Source organism: Hyperolius riggenbachi, chromosome 3 (genome assembly GCF_040937935.1).
Source record: "Hyperolius riggenbachi isolate aHypRig1 chromosome 3, aHypRig1.pri, whole genome shotgun sequence".
NCBI classification, from domain to species: Eukaryota; Metazoa; Chordata; class Amphibia; order Anura; family Hyperoliidae; genus Hyperolius; species Hyperolius riggenbachi.
In genome coordinates, this window is record NC_090648.1 from 204,158,671 (window position 1) to 204,184,668 (window position 25,998).

The window sequence follows — 25,998 nt, forward strand, 5'->3', positions numbered from 1 at the left end:
CACACTGGGAAACACATCCCAGATAGGCCAGCCTTCATATACAGGAAGGCCCCCAATTTGTGGTCTAGGTTGGTCACCAGTTTTGTGGATGCCCCTAGGACCATGGGGACTGACCTGTTGGGACAGGCTGGCTTTTTTCCATGCCGTAAGTGTAGGGGGTGTGTGGAGGCATCAGGCACCAGGGGGAATAGTTTCACAGCCAGGAACACTGGATATATACACAAATTAAAGCAGTGTATCACCTGTAACACTAAAGGAGTGGTATATATCCTGTGGTGCCCGTGTGGCCTGGAATATATCGGCCGCACCACTAGGGTATTACATAAACGAATAGGTGAACACATTTATAACATTTCAAAAGGCTTTGACTCCCATAGTGTATCCAAACATTTTAAATTGAAACACGGGTGTGATTACACCAAGTTAAGGTTCATGGGTATCGAGAAATGGACCCCAAAATGGAGGGGTTCCAGCAGGCAGAGGGACATATCACAGGCAGAGGGGAAGTGGATTTATAACTTGGGTTGTTTTGCCCCTAAAGGTATGAATGTTGAATTCGATTTAAATTGTTTTATAGCCAATGATTAGAAAATTACAGGTATATATAGGTATATCCTTAGGTATACACTGGAGACTAATCACTAGGGAATAAGGATAATTACCTTACACTATTGTAGTGAAGCTGGCCGATTATGGGAGGAAAGGTGAGGATTTATGTGGTGGGGGGCATTTAGGGGCAGGGGCAGGGGTGGGGCAGGGGGGCATAGGGAGGCACAAACAATCTAGGTGATATTGCCACATGTATGTGGTAGAATAAGGTTGAAGCTGGAACTAATGTACTTATTATCAGGACCATTTAATGTTTGACCACATGATGGCAGTAAAGATAGAAATGTATATCTTGCAGTGGGTAGTAATTTTAAAATAGTGTTTTAGCGATATGTATATGCTATTTTATGTATAACAATATTAGTGAGAAGAATAGCTATAGAATTTTAGGAAAATAGTGTTGTTTATGTATGAGCCGTGTACAAGCCAACTTAGCGGTGTACGGCTGAAAGCCAGGTAGAGGAAGATCACGTGGGATGGGGGAGGACCCAGTATTTGGTTAAAGTCGGGCTGCGCACTGGCTACGCTAGCCCCTGATGAGTCTGATTGGAGGACGAAACGCGTAGGGCGGAGCCAGTGCGTGTGACGTCATTCCGTACGGAAATCCGGAACGGGGAGCTGGAGCATCACGGGGACCTACTATAGTGCGGGACGCCGCCGGATAGTCGCAGGTAGACCCAGATGATCTTCAGCCTCACCGCTCAGATGTGCTTTTTACCTTCTTTTAGCTTGTAAGTAGGCCATTGGCGCGAGAAGCGCAAGTGTGATATATGGTGGTTTTGTCATACTACGCCATGAGGAGTTTGTTCTGTTTGTTTTAAAAGTTTTATGAAGAATAAATACATTTTCTACTGCACTGGATGGTGTGATTCACTGAAGGTCCTGGTGAATACACAGATTTGAGCCTGAACCCCACCTGAAGAAAGAGGTGGCCAGAATCTGGTGAGCCCCTTTTATGTCGGTGGAGGGTGCACTCATGTCCATGCAGCACAATTTGGAGTGGTGTCAATATTAGAGGCAGGATTACGCTATGTGCAATATGTCTTTTCTGCTTCAGGTTTCCTAAGAGAGCGCAGTGGAACAGTTTAAATTTATTGCCAACTTCAAAGGACATTTCCACAGCGAACTCAGAGTCCACAGGCAATTCCATAAGGACAGTATCGGTATTGGTGATTTCTTTTGTGCTAATTAGTGGAGTGGCGCAGCCAGTTATATTGAATACACACACTTATGCCTAATCCCAGCATCCGCAGCTTCTGCTTCAGAAAGCTGTGGGAAACTGTGTCATAACCTTTTGGGAAGTCCAAGTATATTCATTGATTGCTTTTCCTATATCTAATTTTGAACCACTTCATAACAGCTGTGCATGTTGGTCAGACAAGGTCTATTTTTAGTAAACCCATGTTCATTATGTGAATTTAGATTATTCTGTGCTACATAATTTTGTGTAAAGTCCCTTAGGACACCTTCATACAGTTCATGCACAATTGATTTCAAGCGTATAGGTCTGTAGTTTCCTGGTTCTGACTTAATTCCCTTCTTGAATAAAGGTAAAACATCAGCTATGTGCCAGTCATATGGAACTGACCCACTTGAAAGAGAATTGTAGATGACAAGATATAAAAGATATAAAATAACCTATCAATAACTGAGCTCATCTCTTTTCATACTCAGGCAGGGATGTCTTTTGGACAAAGGGCTTTATCTCTTTTAATTTAATTTAGGTGTGCCAGTGCACCTTCCTGTATTAGGCTGGTGTCTCAATTTTAAAGATGAAAGCAAAGTATGCCGACTACATATTGAATCGTCATGGTTTGAATCAGGAGCAAGGTGCCACTGATTGTTAAAATATTGGTAATATAATTTCACCAATATTTTACTATACAGTAGACTTACATAACCCCACCTGCACATGGGTGAGATATGGGTGCCAAAACCAATAACCACCTTTGATAAAGCCTGAGAGAATGTGTGAGAACCTCCAGCTTAGACAATGTCTGACCTAACCACCTCCCAAGGAGCATGGTCCAGTCTTTAAGCAAGTTGTTTATGTTAACGTGAAGGTCTACATTCTTGTGTTCCCTGGCAACCAATGTTTTGGCACCAAAGCCTTCAAAAATAAATCTTAATTTCTTCCCCTCAGCTTTAATATGGGCAGCAAGGTTATGTAAATATGAACATTGTGCTTGGTCATCCACAAAGTTATATATATATAATAAAAAAAAATTCTTTATAGGATATCTGAACTCCGAAGAGGTGAAAGTTCACATCTTTATTTTTGACATGTTATTTGCCTGGTTTTCATGTTGATGTTTTGGCTTGAGTAGTTTTTGATGCATACCAGCAATACAGGCATGCAGGTAAGTTCTGCCAGCAGAGTCAGAGCTGATATGCATACTTTGTCATTGATCCAAAAAGCATAAGACTCACAAGATCAGCATGACAATTGGGCATTAGCATAAATACATGAATTTGTAAACCCACTTTGAGGGATAGTGATTCATGTAAATTATGTGATGCACTCTGTAAAACATCACAAAATAAGACAGCTTTATGTAATTACATTAAATATATACATAAATAACCTAAATGCTAAAACATTGTGGTAGACCATAGGAACAACAGATCAGCAGTGCTCTATAATACAACAAAGGTAAAAAATGTGTAAATAATACCAAAGATTCTCCAGTGAGTCGGTAAAATAAAACAAACACAGCTACATTAGAAACAGTTGTATTCACGTTATATTTTTGCAATGAGTAGGTAAAAACTAATTTAGCCACCAAGGTGAAATCTCTCATTTATGAAGACCAAATACCACAATTCTATACAAGGTATATCATTAAAAGGAACAAAAAAACATTAAAACTGAACATAGGACAAGATACAAAACAATTTGTGACTATGTTTGCAAATTAATATTGAGTACAGAATAGCTCAGAAAATGATATGGTAGGGTCTATCAGTCATATTTGTTTATTTCACAGAAAATATTTGATTGGGCAATTAATAACAAGAAATAGAAAGAACACCAAGCTCTGTCTGTTACCTTGTTCACGTTGTTGATCTTTTTGCTCCATGGACACTAATGCAGAGAAATGAGCTTGATCATAGGCCAGGACAAGTGGAGAGCAATGACATCTGTTGGGTGGGACCTCCAGTGGCAAGTAAATTCCACCAAATGGGATAGGAGCAAATGCTGAAAGTGTAAACATCATAGAAATTACCAGCAGAAATGTCCAGAGACTTTTACTTAGGTGGGTGAGAGGTTGCTTAAAGTGAACCTGAAGTGAGAGGTTTATGGAGGGAGACATATTTAGTCTTTTAAACAATACCAGTTGCCTGACAATCCCGCTGATCTTTCTGGCCATTAGTGTCTGTATCACATACCTGAAACAAGCATGCAGCTAATCTCAGATTTGTGTCAGAATTTAGGCTTTATTTTGCAAGGGATGTGTGGCAAATAAGGCTATCTGCTGACTACTCTTTTAAACACTCATCTTTTTATTAATAGACACAGCATTAAAAACTTTGACAGCACATTTAGCAAGACAATCTGGATTTTTAGGATAAATTAAAATACGTTTGTATCCATAAACGATAACATTTAATTTGCAAGTGAATAGTCAGTTTTAGCCCTGCTGGAAGGAGTAAAAATGGACAGATGTAAACATCTGAAAAACTTTGGCAAGGGCCAAAATGTAATGGCTAGATGACAGGACTAGCCCATCTTTAGTGGGGTATTGCCAGAATGCAGTGGTATTCAGTAGTATGTGCCCATCAAAAGTGGTAAAGGACGACTGGTGAACCAGCAACAGGGTAATTTGCACCCCAGGCTCACTGACCTGACTAGGCAAGCCCAAATGGTATGACCCAGACCCAACAACTGATGCTGACCATGAGAGAAATGTATTAGAACACACAGTGCATAACAGCTTGCCACATATGGTGCGGTGTAGCCGCAGACCAGTCAGAAAGCCCATGCTGACCCCAGTACACTGTTGAAAGTGCTTATAATGTTCATATGAGCATCAGATATAGATATGTGGAAAATGGTGACCTTATCTGATGGTCTGGCTTGGATAAATCACATTTACATTGGCAACCAGATTCCCTAGACCTCAGTTGGATCAAGAATTTTTGGAATGTATAGGAAAATTACGGTAAGTCTGATCTACAAAGGCACCACCTCACAACCTTCATAGTGAGAGCAATATGGAGGCTGACATTTATTTTCTTTATGTAAACAATTCAAATTGCCTGACTGTCCTGCTGGTCCTCTGCCTCTTACAACTTAAAGAGAAACTGAAGCGAGTATAAAACTCGCTTCTTCTCTTATATTCAGTAGGGGCATGTGTGCCCCTGCTAAACCGCTGCTATGGCGCCGCACAACGGGGGTTCCTTACCCCCCAAATCCCCACTGTCCTCGCCGGGGATCTCTTCCTGGTGAGGCAGGGCTAATGGCCGCAGCCCTGCCTCCACGCGCGTCTGTCAGCGCGTATCTCCGCCTTCACTGAGAGGGGCAGGGGAGAGGCGGCGATGCGCCGCTGATAGACGCGCTGTGAGGCAGGGCTGCAGCCGTTAGCCCTGCCTTACCAGGAAGAGATCCCCAGCGAGGACGGAGGGGATTTGGGGGGTAAGGGACCCCCGTTGTGCGGCGCTATAGCGGCGGTTTAGCAGGGGCACACATGCCCCTGCTAAATATATGAGAAGAAGCGAGTTTTTTAATCGCTTCAGTGTCTCTGTAAGCCACAGACCCTAAACACATATGCCGATCAGGTGCTCTAACCCAAATCTGACCCGATTTGCTGCATGCTTATTTCAGGTGTTCAAACACTACTTCAGCCAAAGAGATCAGCAGGATGCCAGGCAGCTGGCATTGTTTAAAAGGAAAAAAAATGTGGCAGCCACCATATGCTTCTCAATTAAGGTTTCCTTTAAAGCATCTGCTGTCAATGTTTTGGTGTCAGAAACCACAGAGTATCTAGACATGTTATCCATAAGTCCCATGCTCAATGCAGCTCTCTGGTAATATGGCCGGCTATGAAAGATACTATTCACAGCCAGCTAACTAAGCCTCCAGTTTTCTGGTCATACACAAGACCTGAGTTACAGTTACAAACCAAATATCAGCAATTTAAGTAGAGAGGGGTTGCCAAAAATAGTATTTCCCTGTAGTCTTCACGGCAGCAGACTAAATGACTAAGCTCCACCCCTAAAGGTGGCCACTAACGGTCCATTTTTCTAGTGAGAAATCGTTCGAATGATCAGAAATTGTTTGTAATCGATTGTGTCCATCAACAGAGATTATTTACAACCAATCCAATCAAAATTCCTGGTCGCTAGAAATATTTTTCGCTAGAAATTGGACCGTTAGTGACCAAGTTTAGCACCAGGAGGACACGTCTGAATTAAAGGAGAGCCCCTCCCCAATATACCATTCTTTTTTAATATTTTAATGACCACTATTAAAAAACTTTAAGCATCCGTCCCTTGTTTTGTCTAGTTATGGCCCATTAGTATGGTGCCATGTAGACACCTGGGAAACAGGAAAATGATAATACTCATCCAAGTGATTTTCCTTTACTAGTGTAACTCCAAGGCCACATTCAGGTCTGCCCTTTTGTGTCAGCTTGTCACAGTTACAGTTGTGTTCAAAATTATTCAATTGAGTGTTTTGGCCAGTTTGACATTGATTTTGATCATTTCAGTCATCTTGTTTACAATTAAATCACAGAGGCACTTGTAAGTCAGACAAATATAACATAACATTTATAATAAAATAACCACAAATTTCTTTTCTCTGCTCACATCATTATCAGTTTTATTCAACCCCCAAGTGACATTCATTCTTAGTACTTAGTACAACATCCTTTTCCAGTTATAACAGCTTTTAAACGTAAAGCATAGCTTGACACAAGAGTATTGCAGCAATCTACGGGTATCTTAGCTCATTCTTCATGGGCAAAAGCCTCCAGTTCAGTCACATTCTTAGGCTTGCGCGCTGCAACTGCTTTCTTTAAGTCTCACCAGAGGTTCACAATCGGATTTAAGTCTGGTGACTGCGATAACCACTCCAAAATGTTCCAGCCTTTAATCTGCAACCATGCTCTAGTGGACTTGGAGGTACCCTTGGGATCATTGTCCTGTTGAAAGGTCCAACGTCTCCCAAGCCTCAGGTTTGTGACGGACTGCATCACATTTTCTTCCAATATCTCCTGGTACTTAAGAGAATTCATGGTACCTTGCACACGCTGAAGCTTCCCTGTACCTGCAGAAGCAAAACAGCTCCAAAGCATGATTGACTCCCCTCCATGCTTCACAGTAGGCAAGGTTTTCTTTTCTTCATAGGCCGCCTTCTTCCTCCTCCAAACATAGCGTTGATCCATGGGCCCAAACAGTTCTAATTTTGTTTCATCAGTCCACAGAACACTACCACAAAAGTTTTGGGATAGTACATGATGGGGACAGCCCTTCTACTGTTCCCCACGATGCGCTATCGCGCTGCTGCATGCATTTGCGGGAATCGCAGTGCAGATCCCATTCATTGTAATGAATGGGATCTGCAGCGCCGCGCATTGTAGCGCAGATGGCGTGCAATCGTGCGTGTTGCGTTCTGATCGCACAGTCATCTGTGCTAAATGATGTGAACAAGGCCTGAAGCAGCAGGGAGAAACGCTCTCAATTCCTAGTTTATGCATAATGTTGCTTTCCAAGTAAATTTACCCTGCAAAAATGTCAATCTCTAGTGAAGAATGTCTTTATATCTTGAATAAAAATACGCCAAATAAGTTTCAATATTTACCATCACTCATTGCAAAATAGGGAATTCCAATCAATGTGTATAAATACATTATACCAAAGGTCCCAAAGCCCTGTCAGCTCAGATACATCACAGACAGTCATGTTTCAAGGACATGTGTCTATCTCTTTCCGCTGCTATATGACAAAGTGCCATAAATATTTTATAAGAAGAGTTGAAAATGATGTTTTTCTTTTTCATGAATGACGATCAGGAGTGCATGAAAAGTCAACCTTGTGATGAATTTAAGTAACATTTCAAGATAACCTTCAGCATTCACTATTTTTTCTTTTTGTTGTATAATATCCTCTTTACACTGTCAATTCAAGTGCTGTTAACTCTTGGGCAACCTGTACACTGAACATTTGTGTTATACTGAACCTAGGAAGGGCTCAGTGCAGGCTGCTCACATCTGCTCTTAAAGAGGAACGGTAGTGAAAATAACGTCATTAATAAAATTGCTTTTTTTTTTAAACAATATTAATTTTTAAATTATTTAGTCAGTGTTTGCCCATTGTAAAATCTTTCCTAACCTTTATTTACATTCTGAAAGGTATCACACACATCTTTAGTCCTGTCAGGTGCATCTCTGCGGAATGTTTGTATACCGAGAGTTCTGAGGCCAGTAAAAATAATACCTAGTTGGTTTCCCAAAATGCCCTGGGAGCTAAATAGCCTAGGCTAGACATCGGTGAGAGGGTGGGGTTACATACCAATATACAGCAATATTTAGATATAGGAAGTGTTTCTGATGCTGAAATCAGAAAAATTACCATAAATGTGGCTATCGTAAAAAATTTACTACATGCTAATACACTCACCTAAAGGATTATTAGGAACACCATACTAATATTTGACCCCCTTTCGCCTTCAGAACTGCCTTAATTCTACATGGCACTGATTTAACAAGGTGCTGAAAGCATTCTTTAGAAATGTTGGCCCATATTGATAGGATAGCATCTTGCAGTTGATGGAGATTTGTGGGATGCACATCCAGGGCACGAAGCTCCCGTTCCATCACATCTCAAAGGTGCTCTATTTGGTTGAGATCTGGTGACTGTGGGGGCCATTTTAGTACAGTGAACTCATTGTCATGTTCAAGAAACCAATTTGAAATGATACATGCTTGTGACGGTGCATTATCCTGCTGGAAATAGCCATCAGAGGATGGATACATGGTGGTCATGAAGGGATGGACATGGTCAGAAACAATGCTCAAGTAGCCCATGGCATTTAAACGATGCCCAATTGGCACTAAGGGGCCTAAAGTGTGCCAAGAAAACATCCCCCACACCATTACACCACCAGCCTGCACAGTGGTAACAAGGCATGATGGATCTATGTTCTCATTCTGTTTACACCAAATTTGACTCTATTGAGACTTATCAGACCAGGCAACATTTTTCCAGTCTTCAACTGTCCAATTTTGGTGATCTCGTGCAAAATTGTAGCTTCTTTTTCCCATTTGTAGTGGAGATGAGTGGTACCCGGTGGGGTCTTCTGCTGTTGTAGCCCATTCGCCTCAAGGTTGTCCGTGTTGTGGCTTTACAAATGCTTTGCTGCATACCTTGGTTGTAGCGAGTGGTTATTTCAGTCAACATTGCTCTTTTATCAGCTTGAATCAGTTGGCCCATTCTCCTCTGACCTCTAGCATCAACAAGGCATTTTCGTCCACAGGACTGCCGCATACTGGGTGTTTTTCCCTCTTCACACCATTCTTTGTAAACCCTAGAAATGGTTGTGCGTGAAAATCCCAGTAACTGAGCAGATTGTGAAATATTCAGACTGGCCCCTCTGGCACCAATAACCATGCCACGCTCAAAATTGCTTAAATCACCTTTCTTTCCCATTCTGACATTCAGTTTGGAGTTCAGGAGATTGTCTTTACCAGGACCACACCCCTAAATGCATTGAAGCAACTGCCATGTGATTGGTTGATTAGATAACTGAATTAACGAGAAATTGAACAGGTGTTCCTAATAATCCTTTAGGTGATTGTATATTTAATTGCAATGCCTCTAAAGGTGCGTACACATGCACTACAGAAGCCAACGATGGGTCTGTCCACTGAGCGGATCGTTCAGGAACAGCCTTATCAGTCCGCTGAAGTGCGTACACACGCACTACTGTCTGCTGAAAGTCCGCCCAGCGGGAGGGTCTGACAGACTCGTCGTTGGCTTCTGTAGTGCATGTGTACTCACCTTAATTACTAGCCGACCACATCACGTCGTTGGCCGCGGCGGCAGCCCCAGGACCACCTAATGCCAATCAGCGTAAATTCCTGGTGCTCTGTTTTGCAGGATATCGCGCGCAGATCTCCTGCTTGGTGGGCGGAACGGAGCTCCGCCTTCAGTCTCCGAGTGGCAACCGCTGCTCGGGAGACTGTTAGGCGGCGTAATCGCCGTCTAATTACTATGACAGCTGATCACGGGGATTGGCTGGTGGGGGGAGGGAGGGAGGGGGCACTAAACAAATATTACACTTTTTTAATAAAAAAACAAACATGTAAATATTGATTTTAAAAAAAAAACATCCGGGGGGCGATCAGACCCCACCAACAAAGAGCTCTGTTGGTGGGGAGAAAAAGGGGGGGGGGATCACTTCTGTGCTGTGTTGTGCGGCTCTGCAGCTTGGCCTTAAAGGTGCAGTGGCCTATTTTTAGAAAAAATGGCCTGGTCTTTAGGGGGGTAAAGCCTGTGGTCCTTAAGTGGTTAAGCAAACCTGAAGTGATTTTTAAATAAAAAAAAAAACAGTTACTTACCTAAGGAGAGGGAAGGCTCTGGGTCCTGGTTCCTGTTCCTCTCACGGTCCCCTCACTCCAGCACTGGCTCCCCTGTTCAAATTTCCCACCGGGGGCTTCAGAAGTCTTCGGGAGTGCTCCTGAAGATGTCCAGCTCTGTACTACGCATGCATAGCTTCCAAAGCCTCGGGCAGCAGCAGAGAGAGCAGTCTCTGACCCATCGGTCGGAAACGCTAACGGGGTAACTGCTCTATAGGACCCAGAGCCTTGCCCCTCCTTAGTTAAGTATCTGTTTTTTTTAGATAAATATCACTTCAGGCTCACTTTACGTATTATCAGTAGAGATGGTCAATGGTATGCAAATAATTCTGTTATTAATATTTTTTTATTTATATCGCCCCCAACATCTTCTGTAGCGCTGTACTTTGTACAAAATATACAATAATGAGGAAAATAAATACATGAGCAGTTCTACACACTGCACAATCAAGACACCCAGTGACACAAGTAGAAATACATAGAAAACAGTATTTAGGGATGGCCAATAAAAGCGGACCAATCAAATGGTGTTGGTTCAGTCCATTTTCAAGCTGCTTACAATCCATAAAATGAATCAACTCTGGATTACTTGCATCTCATAGACCATTCATATTGCATGTAGCATGAAAGTGGGTAATTAAATGCACTCCCTGCTAATTTTGATAGGATTGGCCCATTTCCAAGTGGTATACAATTCAATTCAATTGCAGTGTGAATGGGGAAAAATCCCATATACTCAGACTAGACTGAGGAATCCACAAGCATAAGTCTGTCTCTCAATGTCTATTGTTCCCTATGAAAACTTCAGAGGAGGTTTCCGCAGTGTGAATGCTCATGTGTCTCCTTCCTCCTAAGCATAAAGAAGCACATGCTGCTGGGACAGGAGCTGAACAGGCTGTACAATGATCATTCCAGAGTTGTTCACCAAAATGATCTGTATAAATTATTTCGGGTGACATTGTTGGTATTGCACACTTTAGGGCAAGGTGAGAAACTGAAATAATGAAGCAAAAATCCTTGCGATCCACAGAGCTTACTTGGGAAACACATATGTTTTCCCCGTAACAAAAGTTTTATTTCACGAGTATGGCAGCTTACCTTCTCCTCCAGAGTCACGCAGCATGGTGTCAGCTACAACAACTATTGGTCTCCTCAGTATATGAGCCAGGACAAAGACATGGAACTCCTCCAAACTTTCATACACAGGATCTTCTGCATTTTCCACTCTACAGAAAGACAATAAATAACATCAGCACCAACAACACATAAACACACCTATAAACATTCAGGCTGCTTCTACACTTGTGTGGTACGGTGATCCCATGGTATGGCAGCCTGCCTTGGGATCACCGCACTGCATGAATCAGTATGCACCAACCAGTGCACCAACAGGGTTATATATGCATAGGCCCACTCCCGTTCAGTGATGTACTCCCTCCTGGGCTAGTGCATCACTAGAATTCTCATCGGTTCTCGTATGCACGCCACGTTCCCATCATTCACACTTACTGCGTCACCATAGACTTGCATTACAGCCTAATCAATGCGGTGGGCTTGTATAATGCGGTTACACACTATTGGCTGTGCGATGGGATTGCGGCATGTTGAATAATTACATTGCACAGCATCGTGATGCATTAAGTGTGAAAGTCTCCACAGACTTTCATTGACTTAGTGGCTTCTTGTGGTAAAAAGCTTACCGCAATGCCATAGTGTAAAAGGTTCCATAGGACCCATTTACAATTAATCAGTTGGTACACGTTTTTTTCTTCTCTATAGCAATGCATTGTGAAGAACATTTCAGTTAAAACGCTTTAAGTGTGAATGGTGCCATAGGAAAACATGGGACTTACTTTGAAAATCAGTTGACCTTTCAGTTATAACTGAGAGCAACTGATTAAGTGTAAACGGGGCTTTTGCATACTTGAGGCAGGGAACAGACTTGACTTTCAGTTTTCCGCGCGCATTTTTCTGCATACTTTTTATGCACACCAAGTGTGTTTCCATGCAGGAAAATGCGTGCGTTTTTCACAGCAGCTGATGTAACTGATAGAGAAAACTGCCAAAATGTGCAGAGTCATCATGCAGAATGTCAGTTTTTTTTCTGCGTGCGAATAACACAGTAAGTGTGCACTAGCACATTGATTAACAGGAGTTCTCAGTTTTTCTGTGCAGAAAACGCGCACGAAAACAGTCAAGTGTGTTCCCTGCCTCACAATGAAAAGTTGCATTGTAACGGACATTGTTTTGCACACTGTAACATGGAGCAAACAGAAGGACACGGAGGCATGTCATTGTACACAGAACATGCCTCTGTGTCCTATTAAAATTTGACAAACACACCTCGGGTTCTCTTTAAAACACACACTAGATAGCTCGGCAGAGCCAGCCAGTTGTCAAATGCCCCAACATGGACTGATAAATGGCACCATGCCTTGCAGCTTCTGCAGAGCTGTTTTCATATCTGTTTAGGTACATTGGAATTGAATGGCAGGGTGAACTTTACGTTTAGGGACCTTTTACACGGGCAGCTGAGAAGCGGTGAAGTCACTGCCTGTCAGCTTCTCTCCTGCACTTGTTAGTTCTCAGTCCCGGTGCTGTACAGGTGCCCCCCACAGAGTGAGATCTGAGCACAGCTGTGCTCAGACTCTAAATTTTGCGTTCCTCCGCTGCCCAGTAACACCACCGCGTGCGAGGTGTTACAACTGCTGATATTTGGTGGCATTTAAATTGCACCGATTTGCACTGGTGGGTGGCAGACAGAAGGCTGAAGCGCTCAGCAAACGCACAGTTCAACCGCCCATCTGAAAGGGGCCTTAGCTTGCTTAAAGCATACAATTGCAGTTTAGGTAAGCCACTTTGCTGGGGTTAGAAGACAGGGATGTCTCTTGTAGATAAGATTGTCCTATTATCAGTGTCCCCACTACCCAGTCCCCCCTTTTCAATTTTTGCCTTTGCACTTTGTTTTTATATACTTTATTACAATTATGGGTGGGTTTGGTACAAACGTAATAATATCCTTTTTAGGGTAATCTTATATGAGAGCAGTATTTTGAGTTAAGGTTGCCCTATTTCCTCTGAGGGCACCAAAACATTCACCTCTAGGAAGAATGACATACCCGGTTTGAAAAAAATCGGTGGACATCACTGTATATTGAGCTCCATCAACTATTATCTGAATGTGGGTCATTCTGAACACTAGGGCTGAACCTACAATCCTACCACTTTCTCCCTTTCTGGTTTGTCTATAAACATACTTATCCATATGTAGGGATGCTAAGGATGCCTTTTTTATATTAACATATCTGTTTAGGCATATGGGACTTGAGTGGGAGGATGAACTTTGCAGGTTTGTCTACCCATATGTCATCCTGATAGGCCTGCCCCCATCACATGGCTTGGTAATGATGGTTCCCCATGACTGAGGGCAGGACTTATTGATGAAAGAGGAAGTATAAATAGGTGCTTTGTATGAAGTCAGACCATCTCTGTTTGTCCTGAGCATGTTACAGTTTGTTTGTTCTCAGTAAATGCACTAGCACTTTTGTTCCAGATAAAAGGGGTAAAACTTAAAAACTTAAATTGCTTTTTTTTTTTTTTAATGACTGTTTATAGTTAGTGCTGTCTGAGTGGGGGGGGGGGGGGGTTGGGGTTTAAAGGAGACCAATGTTATGTTGTGATAGGAGATAGTAGGACTAGTGAACTGTATTATCACAGGCAAACAATTACCCGATACTATAGGATAGTTTTGGGCGACATTCTATTATTACACATGGTGTAGAGACTGTATTTGTCTCTGTCATTGTGAAGTGATTTTAACAGATGTAAGCCTGGTACACACATCCAATTCTGAATGGCTAATTTTACCCCTTCCATGTAGTAAGAGCGCTTACCTACACAAACTGTTCATAGTATTCAAAATCTGTTGTCTCTCCTGCTACATGGAGGGGGTACAATTGGCCAGTGGTTTGGCCTATCTAAATTGGACATGTGTACCAGGTTTCAGATTAAAAGTTGTTTTGAATGTTAATAATTCTGTGTGTATCAGCTTAAATACAACTGGAGTATAATTTAAATCCAGTCAAACTCTGGCTTATTTTTAGCTCCAGGCGTCTTTTGAATCCGCTTTAATAAATGATCCCCTCATTTTTGGGAGGAGTGCTCAAGGAAACGCCTACTGTGGACATGAGCTACAGCACTGAACATGTTCTAGCAGATTGGTAGAACCACTTTCCGCTGATCTGCAACTGCAGTTTATTGGATTTGGGCAGCATTTTTACTTGTCAGTTTTTGGTGCATGTTTTTCTGCACATCGTGTGGTGCACAGAAGCTAATAAATTGATGGAGGAAACGTGTCATTTTTGATATGTTTTTTTTTCTGCATGCAAAAACTGCAAAAAAGGTGTGAACCAGCTCATTAGGGCCTGCTCAGACTTGTCAGTTTTTCTGTGCATTTTCTGCATAGGAAAACTGAGAACCAATGTTAATGGGCTAATTCACACATCAATGCGTTTTTCATATGCAGAAAAACAATTGACAGCAATGCAACACTGCCGGACAACTCATGCAGAAAAACTGATGCAGAGAACTGATTGGATTCAGCCTAAGGCTGGGTTCACACTTGTTTTTCTGTGCGTTTTCTGCATAGGAAACTGAGAAGCAATGTTAATAAATGGGCTAGTCACACTTGAATGCATTTTTCCCACATGCAGAAAAACTGACAGAAGTGTAGCAGTGTCAGAAAACTCATGCAGAAAACTGATAGACAAGTGTGGATCCAGCCTGAGGCCTGGAACCCGCTAGAAAGTGCAAAATGCTATCGCAATCGCTAGCGATTTGTGATTGTTTTGCAAGCAATTTTCCTGCTCCTATAAAATTCATTAGCATGGAAACGCTCCCAAAATGCTGCATGTCCTATGATAGTGATTTCCTTAAAGGAGTACTATCGATTGAAACAACTTTTTTTTTTAATACTCTATATTAGTGTACACATTACCACTAGTGCTAGGGGCACTTTATTTATTCACCCAGATCTCTCTCTCACTATCCCTGCTTAAAAATTCATTTCTCACACAGCTCATAGTAGTTTGGGTCACCCTGAGCTGCTTGGTTACTCTGTCACACAGCTCACAAATATATTTCACTGTGTCACTCACAGCATGCAGCAGACATGAGGAGAAACAGGCTGATCTGAGGTGGTAACAGGTAACTAAATGGCGTACGTACAAAAAGGGCGCCTGGACAAAAAGGGCGCGGGGTGTAAACTCTAAATAATAATTAATCATTAATAGGGTTTATAAAAATAGTGTGCTATAGTTCGTTTACAAATAAAGTTTAACAAAATTATAAATCATTAAATAATGTTTATAAAATCGGAAATTGTGAAAACGTTAATCTTCCCTATTTGTAAAGTTAAACTTATAATTACGTTTATTAAAAAAACAATAATATATGTTTAATTGTTATAATTGTATATTATTGTGAATAACCTTCATTTATGGTTTGTTCTTATAATAAAATCTGAAAATATTCTTTATAACGATGATATAAATATAAGTACGTTCGTAATAAGTGTTGTAAAACATTAGTAATTATTACTAAAATTTTACTAAAACTATACCTAAGCCTACTCTTACACAGAACCCTCCCTGTACCTATCCCTAACCCCTAGACCCCCCTGTTGGTGCCTAAACCTAAGACCCCCCTGTTGGTGCCTAAACCTAAGACCCCCCTGTTGGTGCCTAAACCTAAGACCCCCCTGTTGGTGCCTAAACCTAAGACCCCCCCTGTTGGTGCCTAAACCTAAGACCCCCCTGTTGGTGCCTAAACCTAAGACCCCCCTTTATTATGTGGATAATAATGTTTTACTAATTATGGATGCAAAAAATATATTTTGCAATTTACGTAACGTACTGATCGCTTTATTTTGTGAATAATAATGTTTTTTATTATGTGGATAATAATGTTTTACAAATTGTGACTCCAAAAAATATATTCCAATTTACATTACGTACTGATCGCTTTATTTTGTGAATAATGTTTTAAAAACAGTAAGGGATAAAACTTTAAATAAAAAAATATATTGCAATTTACATTACGTACTGATCGCTTTATTTTGTGAATAATGTTTTAAAAACAGTAAGGGATAAAACTTTAAATAATGTTTTAATTATTTAAATAAGATAAATATATTTAGTATTTTCATAAACGTTATTCGGCACGGGTGCATTTTATAAACGTAAATCACCACAAGCTCAGTTATAAATCATTAAACAGCTCCGGGCGCCGTTTGTAAACTTTATTTAGCTCCGGGCGCCGTTTGTAATCTTTATTTAGCTCCGGCGCCCTTTTTTCCTGCTCGGCGCCCATTAAACGTTATTTATTATGGGAGTGAATGGCGGCGCCCTTTTTGTCCACTAGCTGCCTGCGCCCTTTTTTCCCAGCTCCAACTAAATGAGCTAGAATATTGTTGGTATATAACTAGCTATACCAGGAGTCTGTGTTTACACTCAGACTGGCTGCCTGCTTGAGGCGATTCACTCCAGGCTGCATCCACTTTACAAGCTGCTGAGAGGGGCAGACCACTGTCTACAATTAGCATTATTAGTATCTTTATCAGTAAAGAGAAGCAAAGATAATAAACACACATTGCTAGAATCTTTAACCCCTTACCACCATATCAACAAGATTCTTTCAGCAAGGTGATATTTAAACTATAAACTGATGAGTTGATAGCATCTCCCCTTTGCAGAGACATGGTCTAGCCCTCTGGGAGCTCAGTATTAGATACATTTTGTATCCAATACTGACGCCAAAACTGATGGAGGATTTTACAGCTGAGAGGAACAGCTGTGTGAGGAATCAAATTGCTCCTAGTACTTGCCCTAATGTGTGCTACAACATACAGCATTTAAAAACAAATGCAGACATCGATAGTATTCCTTTAAATGCAATCACTGTAGTGGAATCTGTCCCATCCATTTGCATTGGCTGATTGTTTAGGGAAATTGCTAGCGATTGAAAGCGCTCCCTAAACTCTAAAAAAAAAAAAAGTGTGTTCCTGGTCTCATGCAAATATTATGAGGGCTAATTCCCAGTACTCAGTTGTGTTGAAAGAATAATTGTGCATGCCAACTCCCTGCCCATACAATTCTATGGGCCTGTTTACAGTACTGCACTGTAAAGGATCACGTTATTCTAACTCGCTGCATGCAGGCTGTGTATTAATGTCTATGTCCAGTCTCCATTGCAGTTCACACTCTTTATAATGCATGTGTTATGCAACACACCACTGTGTATCCAGCCTGAAAGCAAAGTCTGAGGCTAAGTTCACAGGTATCAGTTGCATAAATTGCGCTCTAAATGTGAAATATGATGAATAGCCATAGACTTTAATACTCAGACTCCACATTTTCACAATCTTCATCCAGTTCTTCATTCACGACATGTCTACAGGGGAGCCGGGGATGCGACTAACCAAACAGGAAGAGGAAGCTTCCTCCAGCTGCTCAGAGCAGCCTCCAGAGACCCAGAGACTGTAATACAAAGCCTGCACGTAGGGAGTTAGAATAACGCAATCCGTTACTGTAAATAGACCCATAGAATTGTATGGGTAGTGAGTTCACATGCAGAATTATTCTGCAATGCAACTGGACACTGTGAACAAGGCCTCATCCTTTAACCACTTGAGGACTGCAGTGTTAAACCCCCCTAAAGACCAGTCAGTTTTTTTGTTAAATTGGCCACTGCAGCTTTAAGGCCTCACTGCAGGGCCGCACAACTCAGCACACAAGTGACCAGTGACCCCCCCCCCCCCCCTTTCTCCTCACCAACAGAGCTCTCTGTTGGGGGGGTTCTGTCCGTCCCCCCCCCCGTGTTTATTTATTTTTTTATATAAATATTTGATATTTTAATCATTTGACTTTTTTTTTTAAACTCCCTCCCCCCAGCCAGCCAGTCATGGCTATCGGCTGTCATAGGCTTCAGCTGCCATATTTATTTCCTTTTAAACAATACCTGTTGTCTGGCAGTCCTGCTGGTCTATTTGGCTGCAGTAGTGTCTGAATCACACACCTGAAACAAGCATGTGGCTAATCCAGTCAGAAACCTTTGATCTGCATGCTTGTTCAGGGTCTATAGCTAAGGGCTGGTTCACACAGATACATGGCAGTAAGAAACAGCTGCGGCACTTGTTGTTTAAAGGGAACCTAAACTGAAAAGGATATGGATTTTTCCTTTTAGGACCGTATGTCTTATCTGCTATCTGTCTTGACAAAGGGTGCGTGGCCCCGAAACGTGCGTTGACCTAAGCAGGTCAGACCGTGTCTGCACATGTATGTGATGGGAGAATAAATACTTCACGTTTATTGCTTCTACGGTTTGTGTGCAGACTCCTTCATGAAAATTACTTGCACATTGCCTGGGGGTCCAGCACCAGCCTACCTACCGACGTGTGTGCGATCCTTGTATTGGTACTTTCCCATCAGGACGTTTTGTTTGATGTGACGTTAAGGTCGCACAACGTGCCCCTAACGCAACGAATTGTGCACTATAACTTGGACGTTATAGTGCATTCTTTAGCCCTGTATTTACTGAGCATGTGCAACACAACTAATGCAGCAGATTCATTGCTAAATGCACAGCATGCAGCACTTTCTAATAACGCCTCACGTTACACACTAACGCAACACTAACGCAACGTGTGCACTGTGAAAGTCACACAAACTTAGTATTGCTGTGCGTTAGTCTGCGTTTATAAAATTTTCTAACGTGCGACTTTAACGTCGCACTGTGAAAGAGGCCTTAAAATACCAGTTGCCTGACTCTCCTGCGTCTTTAAACGTTTAGTCACAGCACAATCATTTACCATCGTTTGCGCAAACGCCTTGCTAAATTGTTCCTGTCGCGTTTTTTTTTTCTGGATACTATGGTACATCCTTGGATGCTATGATACATTTTTATCTGGGCATAGGCGGTGCACTCTGTCAGAATAATAAGACGACGGTGACACCCAGGCTGCAGTGGGTTTGAGGGAAAGGGCAGATGGACGAGCTGTTAATGGCAATGGAGATGTTTGGGAGAGGGTTCGATGAACGACGTGGGAAGATCATTTGAGTTCATATCCATAACCACGAGTACAAAGGCTCCATCTGATTTAGGAAAGTGTCCTTTTTATGGTCATTACACAGCAGTGCATCAACATTCAGGCCTGGAACCCACTACAAATCGCAAATCGCTAGCACAATCGCTAGTGTTTTTAATAAGCGATTTGTAAGCGATTTCATGAGCGTTTTTCTGCGCTTTTGGGATCGATTTTAAAAAGTGTAAGCTTTTTGCCAGCGATTGTGTAGCGATTTGCGATTAGTGATTTTAATTCTGATTGGTCCTTTCAATGTAACAATTTTATTTACAGTCTGCAATCGCACTCAAATCGCTATGTGCAGCAATTCATGAGCGATTTGCCAGCGCTTCAGCACATTACACATTACGTTGAAGCGCAAACGCTTTCAAAATGCTGCATGTCCTGCAATTTTGCTAATCGCAATATCTACTGTGGAATTTGTTACATTTATTTACATTGCCAGAGCGTTTAGGGAAAGAGCTAGTGATTCAATGTGCTCCCTACACGCTCAAAAAATCGCTCTAGTGGGTTCCAGCCCTAAAGGTTTATTTTTTTGGGCAGGTGTACCTTTGTTAATTGGATGTTGCCCTCATGCTGGTAGAACTACCTATTAATTGCTTTTTCATCCCCCGAAGCTACTTCCGGTATGGGAGAGTCAGTAAACAGTGCACCGGTGCTGACTGGAGGCGTGCATCCTTAATCCCATGTCTGGGAGCGCTCTGTGCATGCGCACTACAAAGTCTGCACACCGATCCCTGACCCTCTCAACCTGGAATTAGCTTTGGGGGGGGGGGGGGGCAAATAAAACTATGGAGGGGGATAGATGGGAAACGGTGGGCATGAGGACAGTGTGGTACATGTTTGCTTAGGCCCTGTTCACACTTGCGTTTTAGAAGAAAACGAACCGGATCCTGATCGGATCCTGACCTGATCCTGATCAGAACCGTACGGTTCCGATCCGGACCGTTTGTATCAGGCATGCATCAGGCTGCCATCCGTATCCGTGGGCAAAAAATAGTTAAATTTAAATAAAAAAATGTTGGGGTCAGCAGAAGGTACACCTGGTGCACCTGTAGAATCAGGTTCCTCCGCTGCAGGCCTCACCTCCACCTCCGACATTCTGCCAAACAGCTCCAGCACGTCTGTCACTGCTGCTCCACTCCAGACATGCTTGGCCCATGTGTCCCCATCCGAAATGGCCGCTTGAATACGCATAGGAAGTGGGGTAGAACGTCAGGTTTTTGTAGGCAGTGTGTTCTGTGCCTTCCGTTCCCCATTGGTTTCTGTGTTCCGGATGGTGCTGTCAGGCTCAGGTCAGGCTCCGGTCAGGATGTGTTGGCCGGAGATCCGGACACAAAAAATAGCGCATGTTGGAAAAGAGTCCGGATCTGGTCCGGCTCCGTACTGTACGGAACGGACACGTGTGAACGTCCGCAGGAACTTTACATTGCTATGCGGAACGTACGTTCCGTTTGTACAGTATGCGGTCCGGATCAGATCCGGAAAATCTGGATAGCGAACGCTAATGTGAACCGGGCCTTACCCCGTTTTTCATTTTTATCCAGCGCTAAGGTATCCTTTATCTTTTTATTGAGGTCTAGGATTGGAAGTTTCCTTTGGAGGGGCTGAGATTGTTGGATCCATGTTTTCTTGTTAGCCTATAAACTCTGCAGCTTTGATATTGAATGTGATGTTTCATCTACAGAAGTAGCATATGTATGATCAGCACCAGGAAGATACTTCCACACTTTAATGCAAAATGCTTTCTGATGCATACACCAGTGGCTACCAGAGTTCGACCTTGGTTTGAATAGCATGTGCTGCTGCAGCTGCAGAGGAAGTCTCTCTATACAGCTATAAACACTGTATCAAAGCAGAGTCAAAGCAGCAAAAGGGCGTCAATCTAGAAGTCTATGCCCAGAAGCAACAATAGGAGTGTACAGACCTGTGGCTCTATAAGCAATGCTTGCACATTGGCCTCATTCATCATCCCGCATCTCCATTAATATACTATTTATTTTGCCCATAAGGGTATGTGTATGTTATAATAAGGCAGCACAATATTCTCCAGAGCCTGCATCTCTTTGTCACAGTTAATCTAAGGCATTTAAAAATACATTTGCCTGAGATTTAATGAATGCATTCATAATAGCTGCTGCTTAACTAATTCTTTCAAGCAAGTGCAAATTGATTCAGAAAAAAACATACAATCAGGAGGCAGATACTGCAAAGCGGAGCTGAGGCCAACTAGGCTGTTTGATGATAATCATGCTCTGCTGATTGCAGAGTGTCTGTGGAATCCAGTCGCCTGTTCTTGTCACTGGTTCCTTTCTGCTCCTCTCCAGTTCCAATAATACAGCCTGAGCTGAAATTTTCAGCATTATATTTTCTGTTAACAGGCAGTCCATTTATTCAACAATGTTGTTTTCCATTTTGAATTGGCACTGAGCTAGCAATGCTAGAATGGGTTAGTGTTTGTATGTATGCATGTCTAGGTTTAGCCTCTGACAAGCAATTCTTGTGTTTTATAATGGGTCTTGAAAGCAGCGTTTCATAATATTTCTAAAATTAAAAAATCAATTTAAACTTGGATTTACTGTTTTTGTTAAACAGTGATATGTTACGGGTAGAATAAAGTGCAAACAATTGCAGACACTGCAAATATGTTGCACGCTACCAGATTTTAACCTCCCCGGCGTTCTATTGAGATCGCCAGGGAGGCTGCGGGAGGGTTTTTTTTCAATTAAAAAAAAACTATTTCATGCAGCCAACTGAAAGTTGGCTGCATGAAAGCCCACTAGAGGGCGCTCCGGAGGCGTTCTTCCGATCGCCTCCGGCGCCCAGAACAAACAAGGAAGGCCGCAATGAGCAGCCTTCCTTGTTTGGCTTTCCTCGTCGCCATGGCGACGAGCGGAGTGACGTCATGGACGTCAGCCGACATCCTGACGTCAGCCGCCTCCGATCCAGCCCTTAGCGCTGGCCGGAACTGATTGGTCTGGCTGCGCAGGGCTCAGGCGGCTGGGGGGACCCTCTTTTGCCGCTGCTCGCGGCGGATCGCCGCAGAGCGGCGGCGATCAGGCAGCACACGCGGCTGGCAAAGTGCCGGCTGCGTGTGCTGCTTTTTATTTGAAGCAAATCGGCCCAGCAGGGCCTGAGCGGCAGCCTCCGGCGGTGATGGACGAGCTGAGCTCGTCCATACCGCTCAGGAGGTTAAGCTAGGCGGATACCAGGCAGAATCACAAGCATTGCGGAAAACACATGCATTTTTACCCATAATGAAAGTCTATGGGCCGCATAAAAAAAAAATAAAAAAAAAAATCAATGTGCGTTTTTCAAAATGCACAGCTTGCATGTAAAACACACATGATGTATTTCGGTAGAGACGCAGAAGACAGCGTTTTTAAAAGCAGAAATGTAACAGAATGGAAAAGTTGCACTGCACATTATATGTATGTTGCGTCCCATTCATTGAAACATAGTCAATAGAAAGTATGCGCTTGTGTAACTGCTGATGCTTGCGTTTTGTAGTAACACATTGCATACAATGCGTTGGGATAATGCGCACTGCTAGGGTGCCCACTAATCTACATTTTACCAAATCCATGTAGCAGAAGGTTAAACCGAGTGAATATACATTGAATGGATACTTTAGGTAGCCACCCCCCCCCCCCTCCCATATTACACAGAAATGGTAAGAGTGGACAAAAAAATTGTCATTAGCTTGCACTGCACCGGACGCATAGGTTTTACATTGCAGTGTGATGAACTTTAGTGAATCCATTACGGCGCTCCACAATGCCACACTGTCAATGAGCCCTCAGGGACAATTCATTGTTTTTTTTTGTGTATACGAATACAAGAAATAACAGCACATAATATATATATCCTCTTTCCCTGAAACATAAGCCCTGCCCTGAAAATAAGCCCCAGCAGAAGTAAAAGAGGAGAAAGAGGCAGCCAGCAAGTGGAGACACAGTGGTGAAGTGCTGATTGGGCACCAGTCATCCCAGCACACATCAAAGGTTATCAGCTGTTGCAGGGATGACAGGACCGGTGCCTGATCAGTACAGTAGCATGCGTACATGCAAAAAAGGCGTCAGGGAAAAAAGGGCGCGGGGTGTAAACGATAAGTGGCAATAACATTTATAAAAAATGTGGTGAATAATGTTTTACAAATTAAAAAAACATTAAAGGGAACCTGAAGTGAGTAAAATTATTTAAAATAAACACAACATAGCTGCAAATGAATATTATATACTAACCTCACCGTCAGTTCCTCTCAGAAGCCCACAATTTTCTTCTTACAGTGATCCCTTCTAGTTCTGACAAGATTTTGTCAGGACTGAAATATACCAGTTGCTGTCAGTTTTATATCCGTAGCTGTCAGTTACAACTGAATGTGTGAGGTAATGTCCATGTTTCCCTATGTCTCAAGTTGGTGATATTACAGTTTAACAGTGTGCTGACCAGGAAGCTGTTATGGAGTAATGGCCATTTCTAAAATGGAGGACGGAGAATTCCATTGATCACAGTGGACGAATGGGACGCAGGAGAGGAGAAAGATTGAGTAGACTACATAGGAGGTAAGTACCGTATTTTATAAGACGCACCCGGAATATAAGACGCACCCAGGTTTAGAGGGCAAGAAACGGAAAAAAATATATAAACTAAACCTGGTGCGCCCATATTTCAGGAGCGTCTTGTACAGGTCCTACCCAAATGGTGTCCTGTGTACCTCATGTGTCCTCTTATCTCCCCCTGTTTACCCCAAGTGTCCTCTGGTCTCCTACCCTGTGCCCTCTGGTCTCCCCCGCCTGTGCCCTCTGGTCTGTCCCTGTGCCCTCTGGTCCCTCCCGTGCCATCCTGTCTCCCCCCTCCTTGTGCCCTCTGGTCTCCCCCCCCCCCCCCCCTTGTGGTCTGCCCCCCTGTGTCCTCTGGTCTGCCCCCTGTGGTCCCGTCCCCCCCATGTCCTCATGTTTCCCCGCTGGGCCTGGCTCTCCGATGTGTGTTTATCCTACCCCCCTGCTTATGTGTCTGCCCCCCCCACCCCCGCTTATGTCTCTGGGTCCCCCGTGCGGTGTCAGTGGCAGCAGCTGCTCCATCTTGCACGGGGCCTTCAAACGCTGCGGGCAAGATGGAGGAGGTAAGTTGCTGCCACTGATACTGCACAGGGGACCCGGAGACAGAAGCGGGGGAGGGGGGGCAGGTTAAACACACAGCGGGGAGCCAGGCACAGCGGGGACACAGGCAGGGACTCCCCGATGGCGGCGGGTCGGCAGTTCGTATCGGCGGGCGTTCGGAAGTATTGTGTATAGCCTTCATTTATCGTTTCTTCATGTAATAAAATCAGAAAATATTGTTTGTAACAATGAAAAATAACTGTAGTAAAACATTACTAAATATTACTAACATTTTAGTACAACTAAATCTAACCCTACTCTCACACAGAACCCTCCCTGTACCTATCCCTAACCCCTAGACCCCCCTGGTAGGCCTAACCCTAACCAACCCCCTGGTGGTGTCTAATCCTACCAACCCCCTGGTGGTGACTTACCATAACCACCTTCCTGGTGGTGCCTAACCCTAAGACCCCCTTTAGTGATCGCTTTATTGTGTGGATAATAATGTTTTCCAAATAGTGACTGTAAAAAAATATTACAATTTACTTACTGATCACTTTATTATGTGAATAATAATGTTTTTGTAATGATCCGTTCAGCTGTCTGCACAGACAGACAGCTGTTTAACCATTCCTTAAGTCTGAGGGCTGCAGGTCTCTGGAAAAGAGACCTGTCTTGTCTTTGCAAGTTTCAGACCTGCTCTGCTGCAGAGGAATTTGCATACATTTGTTATGCAAATTGCCTAGCTGCCTCCTTTGAAGGCTGGCAGTATAAATACCATGTTCTCCCAGAATCCTTTGCTGGTCATCTTTCATGGTTTGTTACTGAGAAACTCTCCTAGAGTATCAGCCCTGTTTGTTTGTCAAAGTTTACCTTAGAGTAATTCCTTGGGACTGCACTAGGCAGCTCTTCTAGTGCAGTCAGGTTAAAGTTTATCTGTTTTACCTGTGTTGTCTCTGCTGCGATTGTCCTGTCGCCAGCGGCGGTCGACAGGAAATCGTTCTGTCTGGGAGTGTAGGCCAGAGCTGCGGTTGCTACTGGCTGCTCCATCTGTCTGGATCGCACTTGCCCTAGTGGTAGTGGCAGTGCCTCCTTCTGTATCTCAGCCTTTGGGGTGTTAACCAGAGCAGCGGTTGCTACTGGTAGCCCCTTCTGTTTATCTGTCTGGATCGCACTTGCCCTAGTGGTAGTGGCAGTGCCTCCTTCTGTATCTCAGACACGCTTATCACTGGGCGCCTAACGCGCGCTGATAGTGCATTAACGCGTTCGCTGTTGCGAATGAGTGCGGAGTTCGCGTTTAGCTAGCGTTTATTTTCCTTATCTTCTGATTGTTGTTTGCTGTGCCTTTGCTACTCTCATGCTCTGTTCTATTCAGCCTTGTGTCACTTCTGGCAATCGCCTCTCTCTTGCGATTGCGTTCCCGCTTTGTTTCTGCGAATTTGTGTTCACCGTCGCTGGGTGGCGACTAGATTGGGGAACACACATTTAGTCTCTCTGAGCTCTCTCTCTTGGAGGGCTATCGTGCCCTACTTTGCCTTATCTGTACAATTCCCACCTGGCATCTGCA

At 43.1% G+C, this 25,998-nt stretch overlaps 1 protein-coding gene across 3 annotated transcripts in view; it reads right to left on the bottom strand.

Annotated features, from left to right (window-relative positions):
* The window catches only part of OTUD7A (OTU deubiquitinase 7A), a 259,837-nt gene that overhangs the window by 29,882 nt on the left and 203,957 nt on the right, over window positions 1-25,998 (bottom strand). For all 3 annotated transcript variants that reach the window (XM_068272540.1, XM_068272542.1, XM_068272541.1), the window contains exons 10-11: window positions 11,289-11,416; window positions 3,659-3,808 (exon numbers count right to left, since the gene is read on the bottom strand). In XM_068272540.1, the coding sequence (XP_068128641.1) occupies window positions 3,659-3,808; window positions 11,289-11,416 (278 nt within the window). The remainder of the gene's footprint in view (window positions 1-3,658; window positions 3,809-11,288; window positions 11,417-25,998) is intronic.